Below are 24,622 nucleotides of genomic sequence, written 5' to 3'. Positions count from 1 at the left end.
AGAAGAAATAGTCTCTTCTTCCTCAATCTTTCTAGCCAGTTCCAAGGTGAAGAGGAATGGTTGGAATTTAAATGAATTCCATCTCGCTGACTTAACACTAGACTTAACAAATCTGTCAACTGTGAGTGCATACTCTCATTTTGGGTTCTAAAGCAAAGTAAAGATACTGCCTGGCTATTCTTCTAACGGTCTCACCTTCTCTTAAAATGATCTTCAATGTTAACTTCAGGTATACAGCATATGCTGATGCCCCAGGTTTACTGCTTATTACTATTTAGTTTGGAAAACAGCAACAACAACAACAACAACCATATAACCATTGCCTAAATTCATGAATGGGCTAGATGTGGGCAAACAAACTAAAATTAAACCCAGATAAAATACAAGTATTGTTCCTCTGTAGAAAACAAGCTGTGTGACTTGAGTTCAGTTTTCTGAACAAAAGTGCACAATCCCTGAAAGAGGAAGTGTTCTATTAGATGAGGTTCCTGCCTGGAGTCTCGAAGCACCATACATGAAAGGTGACATGGTTATGTCTCATAATTCAAGTACAGCGTTTGCTAAATGAGCTATCACTGCCAATAGTCAGTCCTGTTTTGATATCCTAATTTGACTCCTGCAATATACATTACAGTACTATGTTGGTCAAGAAGCAGTTTCTTTTTTAAGTCCTGATGAATGTTTATCTTTCTACTGTATTTGAAAATAGTTCTTAGAATATGTGAGATATCCTGAAAGGATAAATTATTTCCTATTGTAAACTTCTAATCTTCATTAGCATCTGAGACGATCAACACAATAATACAGATGCAAGCCAAACTAAGTTTCAGTAGTTAAGAACAACATGGATTTGGGCAATTATTACTACAAGGAAATGAATGTAACCATGTCATAATCCACAAAAGAACATAATTACTTCGCCCACTGAGTTTTCAAATACTGTATTTTTCGGTGTATTAGACACATCTTTTTCCTCCCCCAAATAGGCTGATAATTAGGGTGTGTCTTATACACTGAATGTAGCTTTTTTCCCCCAGCCCTAACTAGCTGCTAACAATCTTCCCAGCTCTTACCCTGCAGCCTCTCTCATTGTTTCTCTCTGTGAAGAATGTTTTCCAAGGTCTAAGTCTTTGCAGGGTTTGTTTCATTGCTCTAACTTACTCTGAGTAAGTTTCTTTCTAACCCTAACCAGGTGTTAACATGTTCCCAGCTCTTACCATTTGCAAGCTCTTTCATTGTTATTTTCTGCCAATAATGTATTCTAAACCTTGCCTTTGATTTTTTTTTCATTCTGTTTGCTCCAAATGTTTCTTTCTAGCCCTAACCAGGTACTAATGATGTCCCCAGCTTTTACCACTTGCAAGCTTATTGTTAATCTCTGCCAAGAATGTATTCCAAAACCTGTCTTTGTAGGGGGGGGGGGGGGGTTCATTTACTTGCTCCAGATATTTCTTTCCAGCCCTAACCAGGTGCTATTTATGTACCCAAGCTCTTTCATTGTTACTCTCTATGAAGAATATTTCCAAGCCCTAAGTCTTTGCAGGGTTTGTTTCATTACTCTAACCTGCTCTGAGTAAGTTTCTTTCATCTCTTTCACTGTTACTCTCTGCAAAGAAGAAGGTTTTCCAAGTCCTAACTCTTTGCAGGGTTTTTTTCATTGCTCTACTTCCAATGTAAGAAGCTCCGAGGAAGGTATCAGATGGGGTGTGAGTTCAGATGGGGATGGCTAGCTTTCCACCTGGTTCTTTTCTTTTAAAGAGAGAGAGAAAGAGAGAGAAAAGGGGATGGGTGAATAACCAGCTTCTCTAGAGAAATAAATGTTTATCTCCCATCAATTGCAATGTAAAGACAGAATTACACTGCAATTGATGGGAGATACACATTTCTTTCTCTAGAGAAGCTGGTTATTTGCCTGCCCCCCTTTCTTTCTTTCTCTCTCTCTCTCTCTTTAAAAGAAAAGAACCTGGTGGAAAGCTAGCAGCCCCCAGCTGAACTCACACTACAGCTGATCCCAGGTGAATAATCTTCATCAGATTTTCCTCAGCTGGGCTTGGCTTCCCACTTGTGGCTGCTATGTCTTCAGAGCCTGGAGCTGTCATGCAGTTGCAGAGCATACCAGCTCTAAGTCCAGCTGGAGCAGAAGGGGGTGTGAATCTGAAGGGGGGGGAGAGAACCAGGAGGAGAGCCAGTCTGGCATAACTGATGGAGGAATTCTGGGAGTTGACGTCCACAAGACTTAAAGCTGCAATTTGGAAGACCCCCAAGTTAGAGGTTAGGAATGCAAGGATCTTCAAATATGGCAAGTTTAAGGCTTGTGGACTTCAAGTCCCATTTCTGAGCTAGCATGACTGGTGGAGGAATTCTGGGAATTGAAGTCCACAAGTCTTGAAGCTGTCAAGTTTGAAGTTTGTAAAAAGTGTACATGGTTTTAAAAAGTATACATGGTTGAAAAAGGTATTCTGCTACACTGGTATTTTCTTAAACAATATACAGTGATCCCCCGATCATTGCGAGGGTTCCGTTCCAGGACCCCTAGCAATGATCGGGTTTTCGCGAAGTAGCGCTGCGGAAGTAAAAACACCATCTGGGCATGCGCAGATGGTGTTTTTACTTCCGCAGCGCTAGCGAGGAGCCAAAGATTGGGGTTCCTGGGAAGGGGACTCAGCTGGGAAGCGGCGCGGCTGTTTTAAAACGTCGCCGCCGGCATGGGGGGCTTGCCAGCACCCCCCCGGACCCCCAACCCGGGTTTGGGGGGCTGCTAGGAAGCCCCCCATGCCGGTGGCGACGTTTTAAAACAGCCGCGCGGCTTCGCAACTGAGTCCCGAAGACAAACGTCAAAGGCGAACTTCCGCGTTTGTCTTCGGGACTCATTGGGAAGCCGCGCGGCTGTTTTAAAACGTCGCCGCCGGCATGGGGGGCTTGCCAGCACCCCCCCGAACCCGGGCGAGCAGCGAGCGAAGGGCGGGTGGCCGGGCGAAGGGCGGGCGAGCGGGTGCTGGGGGGGGGCTTCTCGCCCTCCCGCCAGCAAGAGGGGGAGCGAACGGCGTGGGCGGGCGAGCGGCAGCGAGGAGTTTGCGTGGGCGGTGGGGAAACTCCTCGCTGATGCTCGCCCTCCCGCCAGCAAGAGGGGGAAGACCCAGGGAAGCCGCCCAGCAGCTGATCTGCCCGGCGCCATCTACGCATGCGTGGCCATAAAAAAAGGGTGCGCATGCGCAGATGGTGTTTTGACTTCCGGGTTTAAAAATCGCGATTTAGCCCGTTCGCAATGATCGGGGTCGCGATACCCGGGGGATCACTGTAATACTACACCATTTGGTTCAGAATTCTTTTTTCCTTGTTTTCCTCCTCTAAAATCTAGGTGCGTCTTATACATTGGTGTGTCTTATACACCGAAAAATATGGTATTTAAATACAGATTGTCATCACTTTTTCAGCTACATTTCTTTTTCAGTTTTTATATTCATATTCATTCATTTATACACATACACAAATATATTTGCCCTGAGTCTCTGGAGAGGGGCCGCATACAAATCTAATAAATTAAATTAAATATTAGCAGTTACTATATTAGCTTACCAACAATAGGACCTGGATTCACACCGTATCTCAGAAGTTGCTCTTTGAGTTCTTCATTACTAAGTTCAGCTACGTCTACATCATCCTGTTCAAGTCTTGATTTATCCGTTTTCTTTGTTGCTTTCTATAGAAAGATAGAAAGCAACAGTATAACAAAATTGTAGTGCTAAGATATACATGTAAATAAATATTTTTAGAATACAACATAGCCATGAAATGCATCATTCCATATATTTAATGCATTTTTTTTTTTGCAAAGTTACAAAGCATTACATGTACCTATTTTTCCAAGAATGGAACATCTGGTTTTGAATTAACTGTCCCTGAATTAAAATTTACATCCTGGATATTTTGGCCTGTGCTGGAGTGAAATGGGGCTATTTTATAAGGAGTCAAAGGATGAATTGGAAGCAGAAGAGGAAAGGACAAAACTAATTGACTAATGGTCATAAGAGTCAGTGGTATATGAAACACTGTGACTATTGAGGGGAGAAAAATTATATGTACCAGTATTACTGTAATTGCTATGTGTTTTTTAATTGAGAAACTGGAATAACCAAAGCAATTCAAATTTGGTTTGGCTGTGAGATGGCTAATGCAATGCTTTTGGCAAAACTTCTGAAATGTGATAGTTTTGAAGAAAGATACTGTAGTTGAAGAAAACTGTTTACGCTCCTCTCTATTATAAAAATGCACCTATTCTCTCCTCAAATACAGATGATCCTTAAACTACAGCCCTCAGCCCTTCAACCTGTTGTACTGAGTCCCATACCCTCCTCTCCATTTCCATCATAGCTAAGTCCACTTACCTGTTCTGTATCTCCTTTGGGAAGCAGTCACTCTGTTGTGTGGCCTTCCTATATAGAAGCTGTGTGGTGCCATCTTGGAAGCAGGTGCTATATTTGGAAATGGCCATAATGTATAGGGAAGCCAAGGGACAAAGTTGGTTCTCCTTCCCAAAGGTGATCCTTGAGATTCCTTTGCCCAGGCATTCCATGCTGCACTTAAATACTCTAGTCGCTTAACAACAGTCAAACGTTGAGGAATTATCTGTATTTCCTTATAACCCATTGCTTCAAAATAATTTACGAATAATTGATTAACTATTTTAAGTTCCTGAAAATTTTTAAATATTACTACTTCAAATTACATAACACATTTAGAAAAGTAACAATTTGAAAACACAGGTGTCCCCTATTTTACAGTACATGAAATCATGAATTCCTTGGCTACTCTCTTTAAATTATTTACTGAAAAATAGAAAAAATTACATTTTAGATTATTTTTATAGGTATATAAAGATAAGAAATTAATTACTACTGTCCCTCTTCCAAAGTTTCATTTTTTAAAACTACAGTCTGTATGGTATAAACCTGAGAATTTTAATTTCATTTAATTTAATTATTAGATTTGTATGCCGCCCCTCTCCGAAGACTCGGGGCGGCTCACAACAATAATAAAAACAATATTCCAGCGAAAACAAATCTAATGTTAAAAAGCACATAAAACCCTATCATATTTAAAAAAGCAAACAACATGCATATACATACCCAAACATACGGTAAATATTAAAAAGTCTGGGGGAAAGGTGTCTCAACTCCCCCATGCCTGGCGGTATAGATGGGTCTTGATTAATTTATGAAAGACAAGGAGTGTGGGGACAGAATTTTGCTAGTGATTTTCCTGCTTAATTTTTTTTTTTGAATCAAGAAAATACAGTACAGTATAGGTGAATACCGCCACCTAGTTACATATGATGTACATTGAAATACTATCTCAATAAACAAGAATACAAAAAAACATTTCAAAATTCTGTCCTCTTATTTTTTATTGCTTATTCACTTAGATAAATAATTCTTCTTTTCCTGAATTAGTGTCTCTTTAAACTCTAGTCACTGTTCAACTTAATTTCCAACATCACAAAGAGTTGGGCCTTTTTTTCACTAAATAGGGTCATGGTGAGAGGGTCTAGTTACCCACAAATGATGCTGTGGATGGAGAACTGCTGAGAGACATAAGAGTAAACTGTTGTCTGCTTTCATCCATGAAGTCATTAATTTAAAAGGAAAACTTTCTTGCTTTTAAAACAGATCACATGAAGTGTTAATACCACTTTATAAGGCCTTGGAAAGGCCACACTTGAAATACTGCATTCAGTTTTGGTCGCCATGATGCAAAAAGGATGTTGAGATTCTAGAAAAAGTCCAGAGAAGAGTGACAAAGATGATTAGGGGACTAGAGGCTAAAACATAAAGAACAGTTGCAAGAACTGGGCATGGCTAGTTTAATGAAAAGAAGGACCAGGGGAGACATTATAGCAGTGTTCCAGTATCTCAGGGGCTTCCACAAAGAAGGAGCAGCCAACCTATTCTCCAAAGGGTAGAATAAGAACGGTAGAACATAAAGCAATGGGTGGAAACTAAACAAGGAGAGAAGTAACATAGAACTAAGAGAAATTTCCTGACAGTTAGAACAATTAATCAGTGGAACAGCTTGCCTCCAGAAGTTGTGAATGTTCCAACACTGGAAATTTTTAAGATGTTGGACAACCATTTGTCTGAAATAGTGTAGGGTTTCCTGCATAAGCAGGGGGTTGGACTAGAAGACCTCCAAGGTCCCTCCCAACTCGTTGTTATTATTATTATTATAAATCTTCTATTGCAAATAATTGCTCTTGTACATGGCTCAGTTCATGGTCTTAGCAGCACCATCTACAGTATGTGACTAATTCAATTCCAGGACCCTGTGCTCTTTTTTTGTAGTATGACTCTCATCTGAAAGAACTGATACTACTTGAGCACTCAATTACTTAAATTCTGTGCCCAAAGTTTCATTATCTTTCTTTTCTAAATTATGTAAAGTCTTTTCTGGCAGTGTCATATAAGCAAACCTAAGAAGAGATAGCACCATATCCATTCTGCACAGTGAACGTAATGCATAAAACTTCATACTCTACTAGGTTCTATTATCAATTAAGAGATTTCTCCTTGACTCTCTAGTATTTGCTTTGCAATACACAATTGTAAAATGTTCCACTTTATTCCCCATGCTATTTAATAACTTCATGACCCCTGTGAGTGAGATTATTTGGAGGTTTAGAGCAAAAGTTATCATATGCTAATTGCAAGCAGCTCTACCTTTCCTTTCCACTGGATATGCTGAAAAGGACAGCAAAAGGGCCAATTGACAAAATTAATGAAAAAAACTCTGCTCAGGCTGGACAACAGTAATAATTAATTTTAGTAGTAAATTACTAGTTAGTAAATAGTTAATCAGCTCATAGTAGAAGAATTCATTATGTTCTGGATGGAGTTACACTGTTCAAAAGGATCAGTTTCACATTTGGGGATACTTATGGATGTATCTTTGACACCAAAGATATAAATAATCTGAAGCACATTTTACCAGCTTAGACTGATATGCCAGTATGATCGTACTAGAGATAGCCTTGTTATAGTAACTATAATGCACCATAAATGGGGTTGCCTTTGAAGATTTGAATTGCTAATCTTAATGTAATTCATTGTAATTTGGAACATCATCGGAAGTAATATCTTCCCCTACACGTCCCTCCCAATCACATAGGATGACTTAAGAGCCCTTACAACCACATGGTAGATGGTTACACAGCACATTTTTTTTCCTATTGACTACTTTCCAGTTTAGAATACCCTCTCAGTGTTGGATACATATGATAAAAACACAACTTATTTAATGTTATATATCTTGACCCTAAACAAGTGCAAAGTTTAACCTAAACAAGGGCAGTTATGCATATCAGGGCAAAGAACCCCAATTATGCCTACCAACTGATGGGGACCAAGCTTTCTGAGACAACCCAAGAAAGGGATCTTGGGGTTTTGGTGGACAGCTCAATGAAGATGTCAACCCAGTGCGCAGCAGCAGCAAAAAAAAGCAAATTCCAGGCATGATTAGGAAGGGAGTTGAAAATAAGTCAATAAGTGTTGTATTGCCTCTGTACAAATCGATGGCGAGACCACACTTGGAGCACTGTGTACAGTTCTGATCAACGCACCTCAAGGATATAATGGAACTGGAAAAGGTGCAAAGAAGGGCAACAAATATGATCAAGGAAATGGGAGCACCTCCCTTATGAAACCAGGTTGCAACGCCTTGGTCTCTTCAACCTTGAAAGACGGCATTTAAGGGGTAACTTGATCTAAGTGTATAGAATCATGCATGGGATAGAAAAGGTGGATAGAGAAAAATTCTTTTCTATATCACACAATACTAGGACGAGGGGGCACTCCCTAAAGCTCATAGGCAAGAAAGTGAGGAAAAATAAAGGGAAACATTTATTCACCCAGAGGGTCATTGGTTTATGGAATTCACTTCCAGAAGAGGTTGTGACAGCTGTCAGCCTTGATAACTTCAAGGCAGGATTAGACAGATTCATGGATGCCAAGTGTAATGGTGGTTATTGAAACAGATGTCCGGCTTCCGGTTTGGTGGAGATCGCGGCGAGACGTGTCTGGCAGGGCTCTGCCAGGCGAATCTCTTCTACCCCCTCCGAAGGTCGCATTTGCGATCGGATCGGGCCCGGATGGCCCGATCCATGAACAGGGGGCTCTCCTCTGCCCGAGGACCCATCGCCAGGATTCCAGAGGCAGCGGTTCGCCCCGCAGCTTCGGAGACGGGAGAACCGCTCCTCTTTGCTTAAGAGGACCGGCCAGCGCTTTCTCCCCTCACTCAGCGGGAAGAATAAAAGCAAAGAAGCGAAAGTAAAAATATTTACATCTACATAGAAAAAGAGTACAGCAGAGAAAGGACTTAAGGTAAAAATCTCTATTGTGTTTCGTCTTTAAGTCAGAAGATCGTAAAACTTTTAAGTGAAAGTTTTTTTTTTTCCCAGGGCGAAAGTGAAAGTTTTTTCTTGTTTAAACCCATCCGCAAATAACAGCCGGACCTAATTTTTTTCTCTTCACTTTTACTTTTCCATTTTGAACGTGAACTTGGGAATCTATAAAATAATTTTCTGACTTTATGCTTTAACAAAATAGTTTAAATTTGACATGACTATTTAGGAAATTTTAACTGCTAAAGGAAATTTCTAGTGATGATCAGAATTTGTTCTTGATAGATTTTTAAAATCATAATCTTCTGGACTTAATTTTTGAAGCGGAGGAACACAGTCTTGCTGCCTTTTTTTTTTCTCTTGCTGCCTATTTTCACAACATGAATAACTTAATAATCATGAATTAAATGGAATCTAGAAGAGATTGAAATCACTTCTTTTTTGGATTACTTATTGCTGGATTAACCTATTTGGAATACTTGCTGAGCCTTTTGGACTATTTGCTGACACCCTTTGGATTATTTGCTGAGAACTCCTTGGTTTAACATCTGCCTGCTGCACGAAAATTAACTTGACTCCATCTTGGGATCTCTTTCTTTGTTCTTTGTTCCTGTCTTGAATTTGGAAAATAAACTGACTCCATCTTGAACATAAGCAAGTTTTGGAATTGCTTTACTCCTTGAATTTTGAATTGAAATCAAATATAACTTTACCCTTTGAGATTTGGATTTTCATTTCTACTTCCTAGCAAAATTACAGGATCTATAAGAAGAACTTAAGTATACAATACTGTTATTGTGTCTTTGAATAACTATCTGGTTTTTTTCCCCCTGATTTTTCTTTGACTTTCTTCCTTACATTTCTATTACTAGAAGAAGTTTGGTTTGAACTACATGCATTGTTAATAAACCTTGGGTCCCTGCTCTATTCTAAATAGTTGAACTAAAATACCACCCTCCTTCTTTTTCTTTTTGAACAAATTTTTTTACTTTACTTTTTCCCCTTTTCTTTTTCCTCCCCTCCCCCCAAAGTCTTTTCCTCCAAAAAAAAATTTTTTTTCTTTTCTTTCTTTTGTCTTCTATATACAGTTGATATTCCTTCTCTTCTCTTATTTTCTGTCCTCCTTTTACTTGAAAAGGCTAACACTTGTTTTTTTTTTTTTTTTTTTCCTGTGGCACTAAACAATAATATTTTTTTTTTCTCTTCTTCTTTTGAACTCTGTTATTAATTGAATTGCTATTGAATTGGTATAGTCATATTACAAGGGAAACAAAATATATTGAATAGTTTTGGAATTTATAGTAATTTCTTTTCCTTTTCACTATATATAAAATTGAAATTAACTTTAAAATTTGAAATAGTGGATTCTAATTTGATAATGTCCCACACCTCAACTCTTGTTAAAACAACAAAGAAACAAACAACACCAACTACCCTATCTCCACAAGTGTCACCGCATTCTTCTCCTTCGCATCAAGTGCTAACCATGTCTTCTAAAGACAAAGACAAAGACAAAACAATGCAGTCCAATCTTGCAACTATACATGAGACTTTGAATACTTTGAAGGACTTTATGGTCAAATCACAAGAAGATGCCACTCAACAAAGAGAGGCTATAAAGGAGGAGGCAACACAACAAAGAGAAGCCATAAAGGAGGAGGCAACACAACAAAGAGAAGCCATAAAAGCTGACTTGGCAGAATTTAAAGTGGAGATGGCTCAAATGAAAGCTGATATGGGTGAGATGAAAGATCAGATAAAGCAGATCCAACAAACTCTTCAAGAAAGTGATGACCGAGTTAAAAAAGTTGAAGAGCAAGCTGACAAAAATGAGAAAAGAATGGACTATCTTGAAGGGAGAGCTGATGAAAGATACAAAAGATATGATGAATCTATCATCCAGCTGGAGATGCAACGAGCTTCGTACGGACTTCGATTTCAGAATATAAAAGAGGAAAAAGATGAAGACTTAAAAACGACTATGGCGGAAATCATTGGAGGTATACTTCAAGAGGACCCTATGGCTTTACAGAAAGAAATCGATGAAGTATACCGAATCTCGAATAGCTATATCCGTCGACACAACCTCCCAAGAGAGATACATATTAAATTTACAAGAAAGGCGTTGCGAGATGAGATACTTCATTATTCAAGAAACTCCCCGCCTCAACGACATGGAGTAGAAATAAAGATATTAAAACAAGTTCCAAGAAGTGTCAGAGAAAACAGAAGAGATTACCACTTTCTAACCAAAATCTTGATTAAAGAAAATATCACTTACCGTTGGCTTATTCCACAAGGACTTTCTCTGACATGGCGCTCTACAAGGTACAAACTGGAAAACGTAGATCAAGCTATGTTCTTTCTTGAACAGAGTGGTTTGCGCCACTCCGACCATGCAAGTCAGCAACTAGTGGTCCAACTACAGCCAGCTCAACAGCAACCAGGGGAAAAATTACTAACTCAGCAAGAAGAAAACCTGGGGGCAACTGCCCAAGTAATAGAGCAGGACCAAGGTTCTAGAAGAGTTCAACCTCAGCGAGAAACCAAAAAACCTATTAAATGACAACGAATAAAGACTTGAAAATCTTTTCCGTAAATGTTAATGGACTTAACGAACCAAGAAAAAGGAAGCAAATTTTTTCCAAAATCAGAAACCAAAATGTTCAGATTGCAATACTACAAGAAGTTCATATCAAAAAAGACAACCAAAAATTACTGTTGAATCCCAAAATTGGAAAAATGTATGCTGCATTAGCAGACCAAAAAAAAAAGAGGTGTAGTGATGTATGTCAAGAATTCTATAAATTCCAAACAAATATATAAGGATAAAGAGGGTAGGATATTGATTGTACAAGTAGATATTGAACCCAGACCTCTAGTGGTTGTTTCTATTTATGCCCCCAATGAAGACCAAATGACATTCTATAAAAATTTACACCAAATAATAACAGATTTAGCTATTGATAATCTATTGATAATAGGTGATTTTAATGCTATCGCGAATAGACAATTAGACCACTCAGGAGGGGGAGGTAACAAAAAAAGGGGAAAAGGTAAAAAAACAAGAAGGAACTTGCTACCCAGTACTTTTCAAAAAATGAAAGCGGAACTATTATTAAGCGACATTTGGAGGGAAAGACACCCTCTCAAAAGGCAATTTACCTTTTATTCCAATCCTCACAAAATTTGGACGAGAATTGACATGTTATGGGCACCAAAAACGGTGGCAGAACAAATAAGAGAAGTTGAGATAGACGTTAATACATGGGCCGATCACAATCCAATAGTGGTCTATATGACGATGAATAATAAACAGAACAATTGGCGGATGAACAGACATATATTAAACGACAAGAAATATAAGGATTGGATTGAAAAGGAATTAAAAATATTTTTTGAAATTAATAAAACATCAGACACTACTCCACAGAACTTATGGGATACAGTTAAAGCGTACATAAGAGGTTTAACAATATCTTATACAGCAAAATATAATAAGGAAAAGAAATTAGAGTATTTACAATTAACAAACGAACTAAAACAATTAGAATCCTTATCGCAGCAACATACCAAGAATAGAGATCTAAAGACAGAAATAAACGTAATTAAACATAAAATCAGAGTTATAGAACAAAACCAATTAACTGAAAAGATTAAAAGAGCAAAGCAACAATACTTTGAATATGCAAATAAACCTGGCAGATGGTTAGCGTATAAACTCAGAAAACAAAGTCAATCAAAATTAATCCAAAAATTAGAAGATAAAGATGGTAAAATAAAATACGATACAGAAGGTAAGGCAGACATTGTGTATAATTTCTATAAGGAATTATATGCTAAAGATCATGTCATTGAAGATGAAGTTTTTAACTATTTAGAGGCTTCAAATCTACCACAAATAACAGAAGATCAACAGGCTACTATGGACGGACCAATAACAATGGAGGAACTCTTAATAACAATTAAAAAACAGAAAAGCAACAAGGCCACAGGTCCAGATGCCATACCTGCAGAATGGTATAAGATAGATAATGAAACAATAAGAAACCATATGTTAGAAACTTTTAATTCCTGTAGACTTGACGGAAAAATTCCTAAATCTTGGTCAGAATCACTGACAACTTTAATACATAAACAGGGTACAGAACCAGAAAAAATCAAAAATTATAGGCCTATATCACTATTAAATGTAGATTATAAGATCTTTATTGCCATTTATGCAGAAAGACTTAAAGGAGTTATAAATGGAATAATACACCAAGACCAAAATGGGTTTCTTCCAGGGAGACAAATTAAAAATAATATTAGAACTGTAATAAATATACTAGAGTACTATGAACAACACTCAGACAAGATGGCATCTTTAATGTTTTTGGATGCTCAAAAAGCCTTTGACAACGTTAATTGGATATTTATAAAAATGCAATTAAATAAAATGAGATTTGGCCCAAAATTTGTTAATCTAATAGATACTATATATTCAAAACAAACAACGAATATAATATTGAATAACAGCCAATTACCAATACTTGATATAAATAAGGGAGTTCGCCAAGGATGTCCTATATCACCATTGTTATTTATTATGACCCTTGAAACCTTATTAATTAAAATAAGAGCGGACCCCAGAATAAAAGGTTTAACCGTAGGAGATGAAATCTATAAACTCCAGGCCTTTGCAGATGATCTAATGTTTATAATTGAAGAACCGACCACAACAGTTCCTACTTTATTACAAACCATTGAACAATATGGAAATGTAGCAGGTTTAAAGATAAACAAAAACAAAACACATTACTTGACTAAAAATATGAACAAAATACTAGAAACTAAATTAGAAACTATTTCTGGAATAAAGACTGTAAAAAAGGTAAAATATTTAGGAATAAATTTAACAGCGAAAACAATAACATTAAAAAATGATAATTATATGAAATTGTTAGCAGAAATTAAAAAAGACTTAGCAACCTGGAACAATTTGAAAATATCTTTCTTAGGAAGAATTGCAACAATTAAGATGAACATTTTACCCAAGGTCTTATTTCTTTTTCAGACAATACCAATAAACCCAGGGGGTATCTTTTTAAGAACTTTAACAAATCTAGTTAAAAAATTTATATGGCAAGGTAAAAAAGCAAGGATAAAAATGAATTGTTTAGAAGATATCAAAGAAAGAGGAGGATTTGGCCTTCCAAATTGGAAACTATACTATCAGGCCGCTGCACTAACATGGCTTAGAGATTGGATAATTTTAGATAATAAAAGAACACTTGAACTAGAAGGACATGATTTAATGCTTGGATGGCACGCATTTTTATGGTATGATAAGGACAAAAACCATTCATATTTTAAAAGGCATACATTAAGGAAATACTTATTAGAAGTATGGAAAGATATAAAGAAGAATCATTTCTTAAGCATCCCAGATTGGTTAGCTCCCTTAGAAGCAATAACACATCCAAAGTCTATAAAGGACAAGAAAATGACTTATAGATATAAAGAACTATTAAATGATCAGATGAAGCTTAAATCTAGAATTCAACTACGAGAAGAAGGGATAATAATAGATTGGTGGCACTATGCCCAGATCCGATCTAGATATCAGAAGGATAAAACTCTTTATATTTTTAATAAAAGTAAGAATTCTTTAACTACCTTGATAACCACTAACCCTACAAAAATGATAGGGAAAATATATAAACTACTTATTGCTCATAAAAATATAGAATTGTCTTTAAAAGATACTATGATAAGATGGTGTAGAAATATTGGCAAGGAAATAGATATAGACACATGGGAGAAAGTGTGGATTAATAATTGGAAAATGACTAAATCAGTTTCTTTAAAAGAAAACCAAATCAAAATGTTCTATAGATGGCATCTCCCACCAAATAGGATAGCAAAAATGTTTCCCAAAACATCCCCAATATGTTGGAAATGTAAGAAGGATATAGGAACTTACTATCATCAATGGTGGACATGTAGCAAAGCAAAAATATATTGGAAGATGATTGAAAAAATATTAAAAGAAATAATAAAACAAGATATAGATAATACCCCGGAATTTTATCTATTAGGTGTCACAACCCAGATTTATAAGAAAGAAGTTTTTTATTTAATTATACATATATTAACTGCGGCTAGAATAATATATGCGCAAAACTGGAAAGGGGAGGAAATCCCCAAGGAAGAAGAGGTTATAGCTAAGATATTAGATTGCGCTGAAATGGATATGATGACAAGAAGATTAAACGATCAAGAGGATACTAAATTTTACGAAACATGGAACAACGTTTACAAATGGATAGATAAGAAAAAATAAGATATATTGTTAGTGGTTGTTTTTTCTTTTTCTTTATTTTGTATTAGTTTTTATCTAGATGATAATAATAGTAATATTAACTTAAAAGGATTTTTTGATGATTATGATATAGCTATGTATGTATAAGTATAAGCAATATATTAAGATTTTTGAAGTATAATAGTTGAATTTAGTTTTACTGTCTAGATTGAAGGTTTAATACTATTTTATTATAGTAATTAGGATTATATTAAAGGTATCTCTCCTTTTTGGTAACTATGTTATACTAACCTTAATACCCACATTAAGATTTGTAAACTTCAATTCAAATTTATTAATTTTCTCTTTTTTTTTTATAATAGTTAATACATATGTATTCTTTTTCTATATTTGAATTTATACTTTCATAAGAAGCGGGGGAAATACACCCCCACTTTATGTTTATTGTTTGTTTGTATCTGTTTGTCTTTTTATGAAAAATAATAAAAAAAATTGAAAAAAAAAAAAAAAGAAACAGATGTCCATGTACCGCCTCTATGTTGGTTGAGGCAGGCAGGAAGTCATGGGAAAGGGAGGGTTTTGCCTTCTCTTTCTGCTCAAGATCCCCATGTACAATTGGTGGCCACTGTGTGACACAGAATGCTGGATTTGATGGGCTTTGGCCTGATTCAGCATGGCTCTTCTTATGTTGATCGCCACAAGGCTTGCCTTTGCCCAACAATGGAAGAACAGGAACATACCCACAGAAGAGGTCTTATACAAAATATTAGTCTGCGCGGAGATGGACAGGCTAACATCAGAATTTTTAGACTGAATACATGGAACAATTATACTATTGGTGGGAAGAAAGGAGAAGCAGAACTTAAAATCAAGGGAACCCTATGGAGAAATAAAATGTGGAACTTTAAGGTGAACATTGATGTAACAATTTAGGGTATCTGAGTGTATATCCTAGAAGATCCGTCACATATTTGTCTTTGTGTTATGTATGTTTTGTTCTTTTCTGTTTTATAAATAAAAAACTTTAATTAAAAATAATAATACCCTCTCAAGTGACATATGTCTAGTGCCATCTTCATTTTTCTGGAGCTAACCCTTTTTATTATCTCCGTGCCACTATGCTGTTTTTCCCACTGCTTTTTCTTGTTATAACATAGCTTTCCTTGTTATAGTTTTGTTATTTTAGTATGCATTTTTTTTAAAAAGAGTAACATATATGTTAAGTGTTCTAATTGTTTTAATTATCTAATTTACTACAAACTGCCTTTAAATATGCAGCAAATATTTAAATAATACAGAATGCTCTGAACTTGCTAAATGAGCTTCAGAAAGATAGTATCATGAACATATTATGTCCCTTTTACAACCAAAGCAGCAATAAAATACTTTACAAGCCAAGGACAATCAAACATTAGTCAAACAAAAACAGGTCAAAACTAGGTAGGCAAGAAAATTGGTTCATTATACCAAAGGAATCCATAATGAAGATTCAGTAGCAAGAAATGGAAGCAAATCTGATTAAATGAGGGCAGTGATTGATAGAAATTAAACAAACAATTGCAGTTGCTCATGACACTGGGAGCTGTTACAGTTTTAACATCATGTTCAAGATATTTCTGGAAGAATCCAGATATTGCTAATTATCTCAAACTATGGGTAAGTTCTTAAATTTCCATGATCTGCATTTCATTTACTTCTTGCATTCTTTAATATACAGTAGAAACTGAAAGAATAGAATGGATTTACACACAGTTCATAAGCTACCATTTAGATATGAACCTGTAGTTGCTTCAATCTTTCCTCATCTAACCTTGAGATATGCTTCCAATACTCCTCTTCTCAAGGCCCCCACTCTTCTAGCGGGGGGGACGTAGGTATGGAAGTCCCAATCAGTAAGTCTCCACACATGGTATTTCTAATCCATAAAATACTAGCAATTATCTTGATATCTCTTGGAGTAAATGAGTTCAAAATCTTCTTTCTATTCAATTAATTTCAATAGACCAGATAAAAGCTAGCTTTTGAGAACATTGCGACATAGGTGTGGAGATTGCACTCACCTCAAAAACACAGGCTGAGTTTGGAACTCTTCATGAGTCAGTAATTTGTAGGTACAGATAGTCCTCAAATTACAACAGTTCAATTAGTGATCATTCAAAGCTACAACTGCACTGAAAAAACTGACAATCATTTTTCACTTATGACTGTTGCAGCGTCCCCATGGTCACATGATCAAAATTCAAATGCTTGGCAACTGATTCATATTTATGACAGTTGAAGTGTCCTGGGGTCACCTTCTGCAATATTCCAACAAGCAAAATCAATATGAAAGCCAGATTCACTTTACAATCTTGTTACTAACTTAACAACTGCAGTGAGTCACTCAACAAATCTCCCACTTAACATAAATTTTGGCTCAATTGAGGTTGTAAGTTGAGGACTACTTGTACTAGTATGGTGAAGAACATGCCAAGTACTGTACAACTCTTCTTGAGAAAGCTAGGCATAGGAATTTACACTTAGATCTTCACCAGCTGTCAATTTTCTATAGGGCCCAATTTAAGATGATACTCTTGACCTTTAAACCATCTTGGAACCATCTTGCCAACTGCGAACCACACTACTGCAATCAGCAAGAGGCTTTTTCTAATACGCTTAAAATCTTTTTAAAAAATGAAATTATTTTGCTGATTAAGTTGAAAAGCATTATTTAATTTTATATAAGACACTTTTATTCTTGTAAATATACCCTAATAAGTATTAGATAAGCAACAAAACAAAAAGAAATTAAGTAATAAGCAACGAAGCTATTGGCCTGCAAGTGAATGCTAAAGAAACAATTATAGAGTAAAGCAGCCTTCCTCAACCTGATTTTATCAAATATAATACACTGAAAGGCCTGTCATTTCCTGTCAGGACGATAAGGAAAGTGATGGGAATTACAATGAAATGTGGAGGGGGGGAGACATATTGAGGATAGGGCACAAATAAAAATGACTTTGTGAAATCGTGCTCTTGCTCACAAATTTTAAATTCTGTAAATTCGCTACAACAGAAGCATAAAGGCGGCAGGTGTCTGTTAGAGAAGATTATTTCACTACGCATTTCACCATTATATGCTATTGGGGCATGAATTTAGTCCGCTTAAATGCACCGAGGGTCCACACAGCCTGCCTAATCCAAGGCGATTGAGTCAGGCTTTACCCACGCGCAAGCACGGTTCCCCGTCCCTCCCCACCCCTTCAGTCAGTGACAAGACATCGCGCCTCCTCCTCAGAGAAAGCGGGAAAACTCTACCGCCCCAAGAGCGGGAGGCCGCGAAGAGATAACGAAAAAGCCCGTTTGAAATTTCGCGAAATAAAAAGAATCGCCAAATCGCTTACCCGGCCCACAACGACGGCAGCAGCGCTACCCGCACTATTCCTGGCGCCGACCGGGGTCGACTCCCTCTCTTCGTCACTGGAGAAGTCCGGCTGCGCGGGGACTCCAGACACGTTGCGGGCGGTGAGGTGCTGAAGGTAGAGCTGCACATAAACATCCTTCCGCTGCTCACCTCCGGGCAGGCTCACGTTATTAGCAATCAGTTCACTCTTCAGCTTCTCCTTGGTGAGCACCGACGGGTCCGCCAAAAACTCGGGCATTGCCAGGCTCCGGGTCTTCCGAGGCAACAAGAAAAGGAACGGCCAACAAAGCGGAGGGGAGGGGGGGAAACCAAAGGGAAAAGAACAATCCGCGCGACGCTCACCGTACCCAACTCCACAGAGCGCACAAAACAACGGACAGCTTCGGCACATGCCAATAAAATGTATTCTGATTGGTCGACGGAAACCCAAATCGGTCCTGGGATTGGCTGCCTGGTCTTAAGAGGCTGCGCGCGGGTTCCCCTCAGACCTCGTTGAGTAAGCCTCTCAGTCGCGTAATTTAAAATCGACTCTGTGGCGAGAGTGGTGGGAGACTGGGTTTTTTTCTTCTTTCTTTCTTGCTTGGGACTCAAGTTATGTAACGAGGAGTACCGCTACGTTACATGTAACCGAGTCTAACGATTAGTAGTTTAGTACTATAATATATAGAAAATAATTTTGAGAAAATGACCGAAGTTCTGATTTCACAGATCATCTCGACCGGAAAGAAGACCTGTTAATCGGGGTAGATAACCACCTTCTGTAAGGGGAGAAGGGTTGTTGTTTTTTACTGAGCACAGCCATTCTTCGAGAGGAAGCTGTCGTTTGTGGTTTCATGAACAACTAGTGCGAATGGTGTATTGAAACGTGTCACAGCCATCTCCCGTGTCCTGTTTTCCTTTATTAATTTCATTTGAAACGCTGTTTCAGTTACACCTTTGGATATGGAAGAACCTGTTTGAAACCTCAAAGCATTTTGTATACTGTACAAGATTATGTAGGGCTAATCCAACTTTTTGCAAGGTAGCTTTTTAAAAAGTACATTAATTGAATGACTAACTCTTAATTTTGTTAAGATGGCTTTGGGATGCTTCATTAATAGCGTTATTTTTATTTCAATTTAGATGATTGACAGTTATGAGCCTGACTAACAGTAATTAAAAACATACCAATAACAATACATCCATAATTAGCCATCATAAACTTTAACATGACCAACTTCACAGGATCTGCCATATGCTCCTGCTGTTCTGTCTGGTGACTTAATCACATCTTCAGAGACTTTGGCAATGATTTGTACTATTGTATTCTAATCTTCAAGGAGATGATGATCCACAGACTATTATGGAATAGGTTACCTTCCTGGGTATGGCCAGATGGCACTTTAATACACAGGCTCTGTGGTAAGGCTCCCGTGCTGGATGTGTAGACACAATCTGGGAAAGTCATTTCTTCAGATATCATGCTCCATGCCATAAATGGATTTATAAGTAATTACTATAAATTTGGAGACTAAAACATATAAAGAACAGTTGCTGGAATTGGATATTGTTGGATTTCTATGTTATTTATGTTTTTCAAGTGATGTTCTTCACTTCATACAGCAGAGTCTATAGCAGAACTGTGTTTCAATGTATTTGGGGTACAAATACAATGACTAATATAAAACATACTTTTATTTATTTTTTTGTCATTCATATTTACACAAATAAACAACTTGACAGTATAACTGTATTTCTCTATACATCTACTCTGATGCAGATTCACCAACAGTCAGCATACGAATCCCCTGGAATTCTATCTTCCAACTGCCAAAACCTGATTTACATACCAATATGTAAATTAGCTCTCTCTTAACATTCCATTCCCCTTTTCCATGCTATATGTTAACATACCCTTGCTGAAATAATTAACATTTGTTTTTTTCAAACCAAAACAATATAAATTCATTACTTATTTCATATGCATGGAAAAACATTATTTTTTTAAAAAAATTACTGCTAGCAAATCTATCAAGTTTCTTTGTCTTTCATTCGATAATGGCTTTGTAAATATATCAGCATTATACCTCACTATGTTGTCTTCTCCATTATATTTGACATTAAACACCCATTTGCATCCAATTAGCTTCTTCTGGTAACTTTACCAATTTCAAAGTTCCATTTCTCTTCAATTAATTTCTTCTGAAGCTGCCTTTTTCCATCTACTTGCCTCTTCATATGACATTTTATTTACTTCTTCCCAATTTTGTGGCTCTTTTACTAACATTACTCTAGCCTTTTTTAATTTCAGCTACTTCCTGTGTTTCCTTTTCCTTTCCTGTGTTTCCTTTTCCTTCTTTTCTAACTTTATTTTCTTTCTCCTTTTTATTTCTCAACCACACATGGTCTCTCCCTAGGTCTTCTTTAAATATTACACTCCTAGACACTACTATCCTATCTTCTATATAAATTCTGTATGCATGGCTATTCTCATCATATCCTATGAAAATTCCTTTCTTGCCCTTTGAATCTAATTTTCCTCTGATCTTCTTAGGGACAGGAAAATATGCTATACAGTACATCCAAATACTCTAGTATAGTTCAGATTTGGCTTTCTTCCATATTCGAGTTCAGATGGAGACTTTCTAAGATACGAGTGTTAAATTCTATTTTGTATGTAATTTACACACCTGAGCCCTTCAGCCCAAAATCCTTCTAATTTGGCATCCGAAATATCGCTCTCCAGCACATAATGTCTGTTATTTCTTTTCAATAATTCTCCCCTTCTTCTGAGGTATATACTGGAGTGTCTATGACTTGTTCTGTGACATTAAATAATTTTCAAAATTTCTATTTGTGAATTCGCTACCATTGTTACTTAATATTGTAGTGATTGTATTTCCAAATTTCTTCTTTGACCACATAACAACGAATTTGAACCACTTCAGTACCTCTGACTTACTCTCCATTGGATATATAAAGCAATATCTAGAGAAATCATTGATAATGGTTAAAAAAAATTCACTAGCATTTTTACAAGATACTGGTCCATGTACATCAATATGTATAAGTTCCATTACTCTTTTTGACCTTCCATTACTTCTTATAGGAACTGTTTTTCTCTTTGCTTTTTCAGTGTTACAGCTGCACTAAATAGTTTCCACATTTTTGTACCTTTAAATTATATTCATCTTTCATTTATCATCTTATTCAATACCCAAAATTCACATGGCTTAACCTATGATGCCATTTATGTATGCAATTTGGAATTTTACATTTTTCTTCACTTAAATTTTGCAAACATCCTTTTGCCCTTTCCTAATTCTTCCTTTCAATTACATATAAAGACCCTTCCATCTCACCTGTTACACACACTTTGCCCTTGTGCATTATCTTACATATATTGTTTTCAAATAATACAGAAAAATCATCCTTATTTAGTTTAGACACAGACAATAAATTGCTACTGATTTCTGGAACCCACATAACATTGTTCCACACATTGTTTTGATCTTCTGGATGTTTCAGTGCTGATATTTTCGCCTTTCTGACCCCTGCTATTCTTATCTCGTCCATCAGCCATCTCAACCCATCCATCCGATTCTTCTTGCTTTCTACCCTACAAAAAAATCATATTTTATTATTTATTGATGCCCGAGTCGACCACCCAGTGTTGTAGAACATCTTTCTCTGCATCATTTTCTCTGCACTTCATCATCTTCTCAGGTTTCTTTTCTTCTATAGCTTTGGAAATTTTCTTTATTCTTGGCACTCTTGTTTTCCTGAACATTGTCCAATAAGATGTTTGTCAGACCCACCTCTGAAGCATCTTTTCTTCACCTTTAATGCTTTATCCACATTATTCTCAGCTAATCTGGTGTTTCTACGTTTTCTCTATCGTACTGCCTTCTGGCTTCACATTCTTGTCAATCTTGCTCAATAAGATACCATAAGGCTTCAGACTCCAATAATAACTTCACTTTTATACACCATGAACTGTAATTTTCTCCAGTCAATTTGCCGATTAGTGACTTTTGTATCGTATCCCCAGCCATTTTGATAAATCTTTAGAAAAATTTGCACTTTTAATATGTGCCTTTACATTTTTTTCTCACACTGCCAACTGTCACAGAAATTCTGGCTACTGCAGTTAACACCATCAACTGCCACAGCCTTCAACTGTCTTCTCCACAGAATTTTTTTTCTTTCTTTTTATTATTAAACTTTAATGAAGCTCATTCTGGGTATCTGGTTATCTGGGCTCGTAACCCATTATGTTGGATTCTGTTATTTATGTTTTTCAAGTGATGTTCTTCATTTCATACAGCAGAGTATCTTGATAGCAGAACCGTACTTCAATGTATATTGGGGTACAAATACAATGACTCCAATATAAAACTTATGCTTTTATTTCTTCTTTTCTCATTGAACTGGTTTCATATTTACACAAATAAACAACTTGACAGTATCCTGTGATGACTGGAGGCATTGGGAGTGGGAGGCACAGTTGTTCGCAGTTGGTGTTAGTGGGTGGGGGGAGCAGAGGTCCACCCCTTGGCCTCTCCTTTGCGGGGTGATGCAGGGGTTTGTCCTCTCCCCCCTGCTGTTCAATATCTACATGAAGCCACTGGGCAAGATCATCCGACAGCATGGGGTGAGGTATCATCAGTACGCTGATGATACCCAGTTATACATCACCCCATGCCAATTCAGTGAAGCAGTGGATGTGATGTGTTGGTGCCTGGAAGCTGTGAAGATCTGGATGGGGGGCAACAGGCTCAGACTCAAATCAGACAAGACTGAGTGGCTGTGGGCATTCCCTCCTAAGGACTCTTCAATCTGTCCATCCATTGTTTGGGGGGGGGAAATATCCCTCTCAGATAGGGTCCGCAACTTGGGTGTCCTGCTGGACCCACAGCTGAGTTTTGACCATCACCTTTCAGCTGTGGCCAGGGGGACCTTTGCCCAGGTTCGCCTGGTACACCAGTGGACCAGGAGGATCTCCGCACAGTCACTAAGGCCCTCATCTCCTGTCTTGATTATTGCAATGCGCTCTACATGGGGCTACCCTTGAAAAGTGTTTGGAGACTGCAAATAGTCCAGAATGCAGCCGCGAGAGCTGTCATGGGTGTACCTCGGTACACCCATATAACACCTTTGCTCTGTGAGCTGCACTGGCTTCCTATTACTCTCCGGGCACAATTCAAGGGCTATTACCTATAAAGCCCTACATGGCTCAGGGCCAGACTATACACGGGACTGTCTGCTGCCGCATACCTCCCAGAGACCAATAAGAGCTCCCAGAGTTAGCCTCCTCTGGATCCTGTTGACTAAGTAATGCAGGTTCGTGGGACCATGGGGGAGGGCCTTCTCTGTAGCTGCCCTGGTTCTATGGAACCAAATTCCCCCCGATATCCATACTGCTCCCACCCTGCTGGCCTTTTGCAAGGCCACAAAGACCTGGCTTTGCCAGCAGGCCTGGGGGCTATAAATTTACATCTTCGATGGTCAGTTATATGAATAGTGTGTATGTATATGAGTGTGACTGCCATTTCTTATAATAACTTTTTAAAGGGGTTTTAGTTTGTTAATGTTTTAGCTTTAGATAATGTTCTGCCGGGCTTCTCGACACGAGCCCCCAATTAAGTTCAAAAGTAGAAATTCAGACACACACAGTTATAAAGTCAATAACACTGTTTTATCAAAAGAAAAATCGAGCCAAACACACTTTTAGTCAGTCAAAGTGCTCTCCTTCAAAGCAACAGCCTTGAATGCTGTGAAGAACAATAAACAAACACAAAGCAGAAGAAAAGCAGCTGTAAAGATGTCACAGCCACCCCCCTTCAAGAGTTCTCAAGTCACAAACTTAACTATGATTTAGGTCAAAAGTCCTGGAAACAGTTCAAAGAGTCCTTGTAGAATCCAGAGGCAAAGCACACTTCTCTCTTTCACCGAACGGATAAACTTCCATGCCCAGATGCAAGAACACTGGCAATTTAACAGCAGCCCCATTAGCCTAATTACCCCCAGACACAGGTGATCTCCCTTATTTCCTATAGTATTTACGCAGTTGCTCTTTCCTTGACATTGCCCTGCGTCTGCGCACATCTATGAATGTCTCCCCTTCTGAATCCAATGATGACGAATCATGGGACGACTATCTAATGGGCTGCCTGTAATTACCTCCTCTGGATCCCACTTCACTTTCACTATCTGCTACAGAGGCTTCGCTGTCGGAAGCAGTCGGCAGTAAAACTGGCCTCTGACAACGGGAGGATTCTCCCACATCAACCCCCACAGTCCTTGGAGCAAGAGCTGGCCCAGAGCCAACCACAACAGATTGACTTATTTTACCATGCTTTTGTTGTAAGCCGCCCCGAGTCCTTCGGGATTGGGCGGCATAGAAGTCAAATAAATAAACAAACAAACAAACAAACAAACAATATTTTAAACTACTGGTATGTACATCTGCTCTCTATGATGCAGATTCACCAACAGTCAGCATACGAATCCCCTGGAATTCTATCTTCCAACTGTCAAAAAC

General features: G+C 37.7%; 1 protein-coding gene across 9 annotated transcripts in view; it reads right to left on the bottom strand.

Annotated features, from left to right (window-relative positions):
* The window catches only part of TMPO (thymopoietin), a 37,016-nt gene extending 18,426 nt beyond the window's left edge, over positions 1-18,590 (bottom strand). For 4 of the 9 annotated variants that reach the window (XM_070755873.1, XM_070755875.1, XM_070755876.1 and 1 more), the window contains exons 1-2: positions 18,080-18,505; positions 3,577-3,700 (exon numbers count right to left, since the gene is read on the bottom strand). In XM_070755873.1, the coding sequence (XP_070611974.1) occupies positions 3,577-3,700; positions 18,080-18,490 (535 nt within the window). In that variant the 5' untranslated portion in view covers positions 18,491-18,505. Of the gene's footprint in view, positions 1-3,576; positions 3,701-18,079 lie in introns of all 9 variants that reach the window. The other 5 variants (XM_070755870.1, XM_070755872.1, XM_070755874.1 and 2 more) reach the window with 4 other exon arrangements.
* Between the last annotated feature and the right edge of the window lie 6,032 nt (positions 18,591-24,622).

Source organism: Erythrolamprus reginae, chromosome 6, assembly GCF_031021105.1.
Source record: "Erythrolamprus reginae isolate rEryReg1 chromosome 6, rEryReg1.hap1, whole genome shotgun sequence".
NCBI lineage: Eukaryota > Metazoa > Chordata > Lepidosauria > Squamata > Dipsadidae > Erythrolamprus > Erythrolamprus reginae.
Note: the sequence above shows the minus strand (reverse complement) of the source record. Positions and strands in the feature narration are given on the sequence as shown.